The sequence below is a fragment of the Balaenoptera musculus genome, chromosome X (genome assembly GCF_009873245.2).
Source record: "Balaenoptera musculus isolate JJ_BM4_2016_0621 chromosome X, mBalMus1.pri.v3, whole genome shotgun sequence".
Lineage (NCBI taxonomy): Eukaryota > Metazoa > Chordata > Mammalia > Artiodactyla > Balaenopteridae > Balaenoptera > Balaenoptera musculus.
The window spans coordinates 91351757-91364833 of record NC_045806.1 but is presented as its reverse complement, the minus strand read 5'-3'; the positions used below and the strand labels follow the sequence as shown (position 1 = coordinate 91364833).

The 13077-nt window shown below is 42.5% G+C and overlaps 1 protein-coding gene across 2 annotated transcripts in view; it reads left to right on the top strand.

Moving 5' to 3' along the window:
• The window catches only part of COL4A6 (collagen type IV alpha 6 chain), a 288676-nt gene that overhangs the window by 115958 nt on the left and 159641 nt on the right, over window positions 1-13077 (top strand). For both annotated transcript variants that reach the window (XM_036841076.1, XM_036841075.1), the window contains exon 3: window positions 9296-9379. In XM_036841076.1, the coding sequence (XP_036696971.1) occupies window positions 9296-9379 (84 nt within the window). The remainder of the gene's footprint in view (window positions 1-9295; window positions 9380-13077) is intronic.

The window sequence follows — 13077 nt, the reverse complement described above, 5'->3', positions numbered from 1 at the left end:
ATCTCAATAAAATTGTTACAAAAAAGAGAAAGAAAAGATGTGACTAGGATTTCCAGAGAAATGGATAGGATATGAAAAGCATTCCATGAAAATGGAATAGCTGATAAATAGAACTCTATGAGTAGAATATTGGAGGTGATAGTTTGGCCTGCAGTGGTGGTTGAGCCTGATTTAAAGGGGCTCTTAAGTGTTATGCTTGGATTTAGAAGTTTACAGATAAGAGAGGGTCATGAAAGGTTTTTGAGAGAAGACAGGACATAATCACATCTAAGTTTTAGAAAAGTATCTCTTTACCTTTTCCAATAATACTTCTCACTTTCTTCTTTTGATCATAGTTGTCATTAGGCTTTAAGCTCCTTGAGTGTAATAAAAGTTTCCTAAATATTTGTCTTTCTTTCATTGTGCCCAACACAGTGACTTAATACATAGCAGGTGTGCATTGAAGGTTGTCCTCAAATCAGTGAAGTAGACTTGGTGTGAGAAAGCCTTGTTCTAGTCTTGTCCCTTTCTGGTCGTGTCCCCTCTATTTAAATATGTCTCAGGTTCATTCACTTCTCCCCATCCAACCGCCATAACCCTTGTTCAGGCCACCATCTTCTCTCCAATAGTCTCTCTTTTTATATATATATATATAAATTTACTTATTTATTTATTTATTTTTGGCTACTTTGGGTCTTCATTCTTGGGTCTTCATTGCTGCACGCGGGCTTTCTCTAGTTGTGGCGAGCAGGGGCTACTCTTTGTTGCATTGCACGGGGTTCTCATTGCAGTGGCTTCTCTTGTTGCAGAGCTCAGGCTCTAGGCACACGGGCTTCAGTAGTTGTGGCACACGAGCTCAGTAGTTGTGGCTCGCGGGCTCTAGAGCGCAGGCTCAGTCGTTGTGGCGCACGGACTTAGTTGCTCCACGGTATGTGGGATCTTCCCAGACCAGGGCTCGAACCCGTGTCCCCTGCATTGGCAGGCGGATTCTCAACCACTGCGCCACCAGGGAAATCCCTCTCCAACAGTCTCTTAATTGGTCTCCCACCTCACTATTACCCGCTCCTGTCCACTAGCGATACTGCCACTAGAAAATTTTTTCTAAAATATCAATCTGACCATGTTACTCTCTGCTTAAAATTATTCAGTGACTTCCTGTTGCTCTGACAATTAAATCAAACCTCCTTAACATGGCCCACAAGACTCTGCATGAGCAAGTCTTTGCCTGCCTAGACAGCAAAATCTTCTGTCACTCTCCCCTTTACTTTCCTGTTTCAGTCACTCTGGCTTTCTTTAGCTTCTCCTAGCTGCCACGTTCTTTCTCACCATAGGGCATGTGCACTGATTTTTCCCTCTGTCTGGAAGATTCTCTGCCTCATTCCCATCCCTTGACCTAGCTGATGCTTCCTATTCTTCAGACGTCAGTTTAACTGCACTTTTTGGGGTTTTTTGGCCACGCCATTCAGCATGGAGAATGTTCCCCGACCAGGGATCGAACCCGTGCCCCCTGCATTGAAAGCACGGAGTCTTAACCACTGGACCACCAGGGAAGTCCCCCTAACTGCACTTTCTTAAATAAACTTTCTCTGATCCCATCAAGGAGGCCAAGTGTCCCTGTTGTACGTTCTCATATCCTTCCATTGGTCTCCTTTGTATCGTATAGCACAATTATAATTAAAAGATTATTATTTATTCTTCCAACATCTGTCTCCTCTACAAGAACATAGAGCAAAGGAGCAAGTCTATTTTGTCTAACAGGATACTCCCAGGGCATAATCCAGTGCCTGGCACAGAGTAGGCACTCAGTAAATCTTTGTTGAATGAAGAAGTAGTGCTTATATCTTAATGACTTGAACATTGTAAACTTTCAGAGTATCCTGTTTTTCTCCATCACACTTTGCACAATGATTATTCTTCAAATATTTGTGTAAGTATTTATCTGTATCCCATATGAGAATATCAGCTCCATGATGGCAAGTACTATGCTTACTTTTTTTTTTAAGAATAGTATTTTTTTTAATATTTATTTATTTATTTGGTTGCACCGGGTGTTAGTTGTGGCAGGCGGGCTCCTTAGTTGCAGCATGTGAGCTCCTTAGTTGCGGCATGCATGTGGGATCTAGTTCCCTGACTAGGGATCAAACCCGGGCCCCCTGCATTGGGAGCGTGGAGTCATAACCACTGAGCCACGAGGGAAGTCCCCTGTGCTTACTTTTTAATCAAATTATATTTTACAGACAATAAAATGTGCTGATTATAAATGTGTAGTTTCATGAGTTTTGACAAATGTGTACACTCATAAACATCTCTCCAAACAGATATAGAACATATCCATTATCCCAGGAAGTACTCATGCCCCCAGTCAACCTCACTCTCACAACCTTGCAGAGGTAACCACTGATTTCTATCATCATATATTCACTTTGCCTATTCTAGAGCTTCGTATAAGTGGATTCATACTGAATATGCACTTGCCTGGCTTCTTTCACTTAACATAGTACCTGTGAGATTCATCCATGCAGTTACATGTATCAATACTTTGTTCATTTTTTTTATTCATGAATAGTATTCCATTGTACAAATATACCACAGTTTGTTTATCTACTCACCTATTGATGGAAGTCTGGGCTCTTCTCACTTTGGGATTATTAGGAATAAAACTGCTATGAACTTTCATGAAAAAGTCATATTCAATTTTTTTTATCATCCTATCCCCAGCACCTAGCACAGTGCCTCGTACACAGCAGGCACGCAATACACATTTGTTGAGTAAATGAGTGAATCTAATCCTTCCAATGTTAGTGATAACTGTACCTTTCCTTCCTGCTTTAGAAACCATATTAGAAGGCAAATAAGTAAGAGCGACTCAATTACAGAAAGAAACGTGAATACCCTCTTAATATGTTTAAAAGTAAGTTGCAGAGTTTGTACTTTAAAATGTTATTACTAACAATTACTTTCGACACTCCTCACATCTGAACTTGTCACACAAATGTGTCATGATGCTACTTGTAGGATTTCCAGATAAAATATAAGAGGCCCAGTTAAATTTGAATTACAGGTAAACAACAAATAGATTTTTAGTATAAGTATGTCCCAAATGTTGCATGGAACATATTTATGCTAATTTGGGACATACTTATAAGAAAATATGCTAATTGGGATATACTTATTGTTTTTCTGAAATTCAAATTTAACTCAGCATCCTGGATTTTTATTTGTTAAAACTGGCTACCCTAACTACATGTGAACTGTGTGACCTCTGGTCCTCAGGCCCCTTCCAGCTTTAAAGCTCAAAGATTCCTCACTTTCTCCCCGTCTCTTTCTCACATATTTTTCTCATATATCCTTCAGAAATGCTGTTCTAAGAACATTATGGACAAGATTTAGTTTTTCTGTTTGTGTGTCTTAAACATTTGCTTGGTGAATTCACTTTAAGGTCTAGCTGGACAGTACACCCCCTCAGGCCCTGGTTCATTCTGACTGGCTAGGGGTTTTCCAAGTGAAGTCCGAAATGCTTGTTCCTCTCCCCACCCCCTGAGCCCATCTGTTGCGTTTGTGTATGTGTGTGACCACAGTTGGACAGATGGAGGGAAATGCCTTCCTGAACTACTCATCAATGTCTGGTGTCAGCTTCATCCTTAAAATAAAGTGTGGGTGACAAGTCTCACCTGGTAGGGGGCCAGCTCCTACAGATCCATTTCTTCTCTTCCCAGAGCCTTTCATTCATAAACTCATAGGGAACTGTTCTTAAAAGGCAAATGCACATTAAACATGGGAGAAGACTAAGGTCGGTTTAGTGTGTGTGTGTGTGTGTGTGTGTGTGTGTGTGTGTGTTTAAATTTCAATGAATAGGTTTTGTTTTGGAATTGCTCAAAGTAAAGCCAGACTCTCTGTGTTATTATCACAAAGTACAGAAACCTAGGATGATGCCACAGGGGGCCAGGCTTAATGGAAGGGCACTAAGATTTTGAGTCAAACTTGGGTTTGAATTTGTGCCACTCCCTAGCTGTATGACCTTGAGTAGGCAAACTAGTAAACCCCTTCAAGCCTCAGTTTTCTCATCTGTGAAATGATGGTGGTAATAGTGCCTACCACACAGTGCAGTTGGGACAGTTCTGTGATATAGCAAAAGTGAAGTACTTAGCCAGGCACATAGCAGATGCTCCATGAGCGGTACCCATTATTATGAATGTGGCCCCAGGACTAGTTCTGATCCAGCCAAAGAGGCCTCTCTCGGTTTTTGGACCCTGAGGCAACAAGCAGGGAATGGAGATTGTAAAAGGGCACCTCAGCGTCTTGTATTATTTTTCTTTTTAGAAGTTTACCTGTGCACTGAAAAGAAAGGCCCTGGCTTTGAGTCTTCACTTTGTCACTTAACTGCCAAGTAATACCAACTCTGAGACTCAGGTTTAAATTTTTTTTTAATCTGGAAAATTTATATATAAATTTTCCTTGTTTCAAAAGTAGTTGTGAGAATTATATCTATAGGAAGGTTGTTTAGAAAGTGTACAAACAATGCAAGTTATGGTAAGTGTACAAACAATGCAAGTTATGGTAAAGTCAGTAAACCCATCTTGATAAAAAAGGCAAAAGAATAAAAAGTCACCTCCCGGGCTTCCCTGGTGGCGCAGTGGTTGAGAGTCTGCCTGCCAATGCAGGGGACGCGGGTTCGAGCCCTGGTCTGGGAAGATCCCACATGCCGCGGAGCAACTAGGCCCGTGAGCCACAATTACTGAGCCTGCGCGTCTGGAGCCTGTGCTCCGCAACAAGAGAGGCCGCGATAGTGAGAGGCCCGCGCACCGCGATGAAGAGTGGCCCCCACTTGCCGCAGCTAGAGAAAGCCCTGGCACAGAAACGAAGACCCAACACAGCCATAAATAAATAAATAAACAAATAAATAATTTAAAAAAAAGAAAAAACCACTAATATGCTTATAAAAAAAAATAAGCTACTTTGTCTCTAAAAAAAAAAAAAAAAAAAGTCACCTCCCAACACTCACCTTTCTTTTCCTGACTTCCCAATTTCAAGCTGATTCCTGGAATTTGTGGCAGTGGGTTCAGTGGGGAAAAAAAAACAAGGCAGAGAGTGAGGATAGCTGGTTTCTTATCCCAACTCTGATACTTAACTTCCTATGGTGAGGAAGTCACTAACAGCTGAGGCTTCATTTCCTCATCTTTAAAATGCAAATCAGTCATCCAGTGATCACTTAGTAGGTAGGCACGGTACTAGATGCCATAGTTATAAATAATACCAGCTAACATATATTGAGCATACTATATGTGCCAAGCACTTTGCTAGGGGCATTATCTTTAACCTCCCAAAACCCAATGAACTAAAGTATTATTATCCCTATTTTATAGTTGAGGAAATTGAGGCTTAGAGGGTTTAAACTGATTTGCTTTATAGTAAACAAACCAACATCACCTCAGAGGAACTTACTGTCTAGGGGGATAGGTGAAGATATAAAGAAAGCATTGTAATATTGTGTATGTGTGTATGTCGCTACATATACCTGTACCTCTAAAACACCTATGTCAGATTTGTGGTAGAAAATCAAATGAGATTTGGTGTGAAAGGTGATTTGAAGAAATCTGACACTGTTAAAACAGAGCTTTACCATGAGTTATTCACCATTTCAGAGAATCACTGCACTAATAGCAACTCCATCTGTGGTACTTGAGTCAGCAATACCACATTCCAGAATCATCCTGCTTCAGCAGACTGTAGCATTCCTGGTGATTCTGCATCAAGCTGCTAGCCTCTGATGACTTCATTACATCTTCATTTTTTTTCTTAATTAATTAACTTATTTATTTTATTTATTTTTGGCTGTGTTGGGTCTTCGTTGCTGCACTCGGGCGTTCTCTAGTTGTTGTGAGCAGGGGCTACTCTTCCTTGTGGTAGGCAGGCTTCTCTTTGCGGTGGCTTCTCTTGTTGTGGAGCACAGGCTCTAGGTGCGCAGGCTTCAGTAGTTGTGGCATGCGGGCTCAGTAGTTGTGGCTCGCGGGCTCTAGAGCACAGGCTCAGTAGTTGTGGCACACGGGCTTAGTTGCTCCGCGGCATATGGGATCTTCCCGGATCAGGGCTCCAACCCGTGTCCCCTGCATTGGCAGGCGGATTCTTAACCACTGCGCCACCAGCAAAGTCCCTACATCTTCTAATAGAGCCATGTATGAGCATTTACATATTAAAATACATATTGTTTCATTAGAACGACTTTTGTTTTTTCTTTGCAATACAATTATGGCATAATAAGTGCCTTTTTTTTTTGGCCGCACTATGGGGCTTGCGGGATCTTAGTTCCCCAGATCGAACCCAGGCCCCCTGCAGTGGAAGCACAGAGTCCTAACCACTGGATATGCACTGCATACATATACATGGAAGGGAGAAAGCATTCCAGGGTGGGAATGACACCAGTGATGTGGCCTGGTTTAGCAACGGTTGGCGTGTCCCCAGACAAGCCAGGATAGGGCAGAGACTTCCTCTGTTCTTGGTCTTGCCATGTTCCCTGGAAGCCACTCCTTTTATCCCTGCCCTCCCCCCGCCCAGTGTAATTGAAGACTCCTGGGGGAACTGCCAGGGCCGGCATTACAGGAAATTGCCTTGTGGCCAGTGGGGCTTCTCTGGTTACTTTCCTCAGTGACAGAAGACAGTGATGGCTTCCTGTCTGTTAGCTGGGTGTCTTTGCCTCCTTGTTGTGCCAGGTTCCCAAGAAACCTCAGCTTGTGCTCCTTATATTTTTGTTCAGCTCCTGTTGTTGGGATTTTTCCCCCTGTCTTATCCAGCTCCCTGCCTCCAGCCTCCTTGCTCCACGCTAGAGATCTGGAAACTTTTGGTCCATGATGGACAAATTTTATGGGACACCTAAAGGGCATTGTTTCGAATTAGGCCATAGCTCCAAACAGATACCACTTTTGCAATGCCTGTTGAGTCCTCTCCCTTGAAGGTGATGAATTTATCATCTGGAGACAGACTGGTTTTTTTCTTCTTACTAATTATACGTGTTCATTGAAGACTGCTTGGAAAATACAGAACTATATGGAAAAGCAAATAGAAATTATCCATTATCCCGAGAAATATAGCACTCAACGTTAGACAAAGGGGGCACAGCATTGGTGAGGATTAAATTCAATGCTGCTCTGTCTCCCTGTTCTCTATTCCATTCCAGCCCCCAGCTTTCACCTTCCACAGCACCTCTTGATCTCACCCTTAAGAAAACTTGCCTGTCCTGTATACCATAAAGTGGAGGGCAAACCGGAAAGTGTACAAAAGCACTTACCATGTCAAAGGCATATAAGAGAGATAGAATATCTTTCATATCAGGAAGGTGTTTGGAATCTAAAATAGCAATATTTTGTCATAGCTCTGCCATCACTACCTTATTACCGAGGTGTTGTGGTGATAAAGGGTTGTGGGAATGCCTAAAGAGATAAGAGACCATCTGAGAAATTCACAGTGCTCCCTGGGAGTTAGGAAAAGGTTCACAGTACAAAGAGACAAGAATGATTAAGTGTGAGGCTGGCTCATAAATATGCCTTTCTCTTTTGAACAAAACAGCCAACATTAAACAAAAAAGTTGGATGATACTAAATCCATCCCAGAGATAAAGTTCTTATTACAGATAATAGTTAGAATTTATGTGTTCCTTTTTTTCCAAGGTGGGTAGGGTCAGAATGGCAGTTTCCTCATTTTTTGAGTCTGCATTGAGACAGAAGACTTAGAAAACACTAAAAGGCATAAGGGTTAAGGTCAAGGCTTTGGAGTTAGACCTGTGTTCAAATCCCAGCTCTGTGAGGTCATCAAGCGTTTTTCACATGCCATCTACTGTTTTAGACATTGGGGATGCAGTGTTGGACAGTACAGATAAGGTCCCTACTAACATGGGGCTTACATTCTAATGGGGGGAGACAGAATGTTTAATGTTGAAAAGGTAACAGTGATATGATTGGAAGTAACTGGGGGCCACCTTAGGTTGAGTGGTCAGGAAAGGCCTCTCTGAGAATAGACAATTGAACTGAGACTTGGGTGATAAAAAGAGGCCAGCGATCAGAAACATCTAGGGGAAGAGCATTCCAGGCAGAAGTAACAGCTGGGGCAAAGGCCCTGAGGCAGGAACAGGCTTAAGTTTTTAAAGAATAGAATGAATACCAGTGTGATTGAAGCAGAGTGAGCTGGGGAGAGAGTGAGGAGAACAGGTTGGAGAGGGTCAGCACATGTCAGGTCATGCGGGGGGCCTTGGAGAAATTCAGCTTGTTATAATCATCACCATAAAACAGAGAAGGTGGGAGTTCCCTGGCAGTCCAGTGATTAAGATTCGGCACTTTCATTGCCCGGGGCCCTGGTTCGTTCCCTGGTTGGGGAACTAGGATCCTGCAGGCCACGCAGCGCAGTCCAAAAAAAAAAAAAAAAAAAAGCAGAGAAGGGAAAAGGAAGTTGGATTGGAGAGTTAAGGGAATAGTGTACAGTATCACCTGAGAAACTTGGATCTGACTAACTGGGCACAGGGGTTTGAATGCTGTGCTGAAAGTGGGACCTGAGGAGAACAATTCTGAGGGCAGAGTACAGGGTGACTATTTTCATCTATCATTACATTTCTGGCACTTGAATTTCTCTCAAGTTCTCTGCTACAGCTGCTGCTTTCTCAATGAGGGCAAATATATAAGTCCAGCGGGGCTCAGGGATACAGCTAGAGCCTATTTCCAGCCCCATGTAAAGAAATGCTCTTGTATTTTGTGGCTGGAATTTCTACCTATGTGGGGAGATTTAAGTCACAGTTCCCCAACCAGCTACCAAACTGGCTATATATTATTTATTTATTATTTTTTTATTTTTGGCTGTGTTGGGTCTTCGTTTCTGTGCGAGGGCTTTCTCTAGTTGCAGCAAGCGGGGGCCACTCTTCATCGCGGTGCGCGGGCCTCTTGTTATCGCGGCCTCTCTTGTTGCGGAGCACAGGCTCCAGACGCGCAGGCTCAGTAATTGTGGCTCACGGGCCCAGTTGCTCTGCGGCATGTGGGATCTTCCCAGACCAGGGCTCGAACCCGTGTCCCCTGCATTGGCAGGCAGATTCTCAACCACTGCGCCACCAGGGAAGCCCAACTGGCTATATAGTGAGGTACAGAGCTGACCTAAAAGGGTGCTAGCTTAAGATGCCTTTTTATTTCATGTGACTCATGACACCGCCAAGTGAGATGATTAAGCCGCTCTGATTTATTTGGTTAGGAGGAGTGTGGCTAAGGGGCATGCTCCCTGGGTAGCATTGTCTCTTGCTTCACGTGGTTCACTAACTTTTTTCTTTTTTTCTTGTTTTTAATAGGGAGAGAAGAAGCCCTATGGCAAGCCATGTGGAGGCCAAGACTGCATTGGGGGCTGTAAGTGCTCTCCTGAGAAAGGAGCCCGAGTAAGTTGCTTCCTTCATTGTTGAAAGACAGATAGTCACAGGAGCCGATATCTGAAGTGTGTGTGTTTTCTTTAGAATTAAACTGCTTAGAATTTACTCTTATGACCTCATGGAACAAGCAAAGTGATGAAGACCAGCTGGAAGGAGCTTTGCTGACTAATGATAGGCAGAACCAGATTAGTCAAAGTCTCTGACGGACCGGGAAGAGGTTTCTTTCATTGACTCAATACCAGAGTTTCCTCAAGGTTTCATCTGGGGTATTTCCAAAAGGCAATTAAGTTGTGCAGAACCAGATTATGATATGTTTGTAGATGCACGTAAATTTTCATAGCTCATTTATAGGTAGGCTCTTCCCTACCACTCTGGGGGACAAGTGGTCCAATCGTTATCTACAGACTAGGGATGTGCTTCATCCAAAATCAAGGGTACAGGGTAGCCATAAAGTCCAGAAATATAGGTGACTATATATAAAGAATGATTTATAGATATTACATTAAAGCATAGGACATGTTTCTAAACATTAAGTGATTTATTCAATGTATTGTCCTTTAATAGCCATGCCCAGTTCAAATTGTTGTGCAAATTGCAATGAACACAGTGCCTTGATACAGCATTTCTATCAATCCTCGTATATGCATATGTGATGTGTTGCCCCAGATGATTTGTATTTTTGATTTGCACTGAAGAAACCTGCATCTTTAGTATAACTCAGCAAAAGTATTCAAGGGGCATCAATCCATAAAAAAAATAAAATCCAATCTACGTTTTCAAAATTTATGGCCACCCTGTAGAATTGAGATCTTCCGACTTGCAGCATTGTATTTGCACTCTCATCACATTCAAACAAGCCTAAGAGCTTACATTGTCAAAGGAAGGTAGCATAAATAGGTCAACCAAACCCTTAAAAACATAGCCGAACAGGGAACAGAGTGACCGCTCCACCTCCTCTTTCATTATCTTCCATTTGCAGTACAGTGAAATGTCAAACTATGCCAGAATTTGAAGGAAAAGTAGAAAAAGCCATCTCTTCATCAAAAGGGACCAGACATATTGTACATTAAAGGCACAGACTTAGGGAATCATAAAATATTAGAAAGGGAAGGTATCTTCGTGAGCTTCTCATCTTATCCACAGATGGTAGAGGAAACAGTCTCTGAGAAGGAAAATGACTTCCCGGGTCACACAGCAAATTGATGACAGATTCAGGCTATTACCTGGGTCTTTCGATTTCTCGCCTGTTTACTTTACCCACTGCTGTCTCCCAGGGAAGTGGTGTTCACTATAGCCACCGAGGCCCACGTTCTTCCTCTAATCTATATCTAGGAAACACTTTGGAAAAAAATAATTCTACAACAAATATATGAATATGTTCTTAAACTACAGCAAGCAACACAGACAATGCAAAAGTCTCCCTTGATGTTCTCTCGGTCCCACTATTGTCCTTCTGGTCTTTTTCTGTGCATGATCAAAGATATGTACGAATATGTATAACAATAGTTTCATTTTCTGTTTTTCTTTCCCAAACTATAATCATAAGTATATATTCTATGCCTTTTTTGGTTTGTTTGTTTGGTCACATAATATGTCCTTAAGATCTTTTCCTCTACCCCGAAGTTTAATCTAGCCATTTCCCTTTTGATGAACACATAGGTTGTTTCCAAATTTTTGCTATTTTAAAAAATGGAAGTGCTACAGTAGAAATCCTTGAACAGTCCTCCTTGTACTCATTTCTAGTATAGATACTAAGGATCCGAATTACCAGATGTAAGGGTAATGGGCATTTTTAATTTTAAAAGCCGATGATCAATTACCGCACAGAGTATCTATTGGAATTTATTTACATCAACATTGTTGTACAAGAGTGCCCATGTTTCTATACCCTTGCCATCACTTGATATTTTTGTTAATATGGGTGAAAATCATCTCAATTCCCAGACTGCATGTAAGTTTAAGCATCTTTTCACATATTCATTGCAGGTTTGTATTTCTTCCGTGAAATTCCTGGACATAGCCTCTCCCCACTTTCCTAAGGGACGATTCTTATTGACTTACTTTACCCCTGCAAAGATACAGCAAGTAAAAATGGCCCAAGTGGAAGCAGATGAGATTTGAAGTTCGACACAAAAGGGCATTTCCTGGTGGAGCGTGAGGGGCAGGAAGTTGGTTAGACCCTGCAGCCAGGGAACTGAGAAACAACTCTGAACTGTTTGTGGGGCTGGGGAGCCTTTAAAACTAGAAATTCTTATATATTCTGAACAGAGGTCAGTCCTACACCAGGCAAACATGCCTACGATGACCTCATTGTTTCACCCCTGGCTGAGATTTTGATCTTTGAAGATAGAAGGCGGTAGATTTCCTCTGTGAGGAGCTCTCATTTGGATTCCAAACATCTGGAGCCCTAATCTGGCTTCTCCTTTGAAGACATGAGTGGTTGAAGGGGCGTGGGATGGAGAAAAATAGAATATCACCGCACAGATTTTTTTCATCAATATTTAAAAGACTCGGTGTCCACACAGTCAAATATGCTCCTAAAACTTTATTCGTGAAGCCTGAAGTTTCTGGGAACGCTTGTCAAGGTTAGTGAACCAGACCAAGCTGTATTTCATGAGTCAAGGGCAGGAATGTCCTATTTCCCAAGTAGATCAGGAGACCAGTGCACATGGGGCCGATCCTGTGCACACGGATGCTTGAAGCTGCCCACGCAGCCAGGCCCTTTTTACTCATCTTCCCTACCCTCCCGCGTTCCCAGGGCCAAGCAGGATTGTTTAAACTGGACCCAGCACTGTTGACCCTGCAGGGCAGCCCCTCAGTACCCCTTTTGTGCAGATGTCAGAAAGATTTGAGACTGTTTTCCTTAGCTGAGAAGAGGGCCCCTTTTGGATTTCAAGCTGTTCCTCTCCAGCTCTGCGAGCTGGGAGGGGAACGGAACGTTGGTTCACCCCTGAGATATGCTGCAGCCCTTTGCAGGGCTTGCCTCCTGCCTTGGGGAGACATCAAGCACATAGCTTGCTGGGCAGTGTGTATTTTTCTTTTGCCAGAGGCCTCTTGAACTGATTAAGACATTTACACAACACCTAGCACTCCTGCTCGACTGTGATCCAACTCTTTTTGGCTTAAGCCATCTCAAACTGATTTCTCGAAGGCATGCCATGCCTGGTAAAAAGCCCTTGCCTAGCGTTGCTGCACTGCTTTGTGCTTTCCAAAGCATCTTTTCCCAGGGTCTGTATCATTATCTGTATGCAACAAATAAACTGATAAGTGATTTGCCCAAGGTCACTAGCCTGTCAGTGGCTAAACCTTATTTAGCCTACTTTAGGAGAATGGCAACTTTAAAAAATGACATGCCTAGTAATGTTAAATAAAGGTGTTTCTCCCCCAACCCCTGGACATTTAAATTTGGATTTAATGTTTGACTTCAAGCTTTCTTTCTTGGGGGTAAGTGTTATTATCTGGAAAAACCATTCTTTTGAGTTGTTCTCTTCCCTGGTATTTTTTTTCTTTGGCCATTGGATTGATCAAATCGTTGTAGGTTGACATTTCCATCCCTTGCCCTCTTTTCCCTACTGGATTTGAAAGCTGTCTCTGCATTACCCGCGTGTGTTTGTCTGAGTTGGGAGCAGGCGGGACTGTTTGTTTTGTTCTGAGTCTACTATTCCTTAATAGCATTTCAGAGTTTTCCCTGTTTTAAGTGTTCTGGT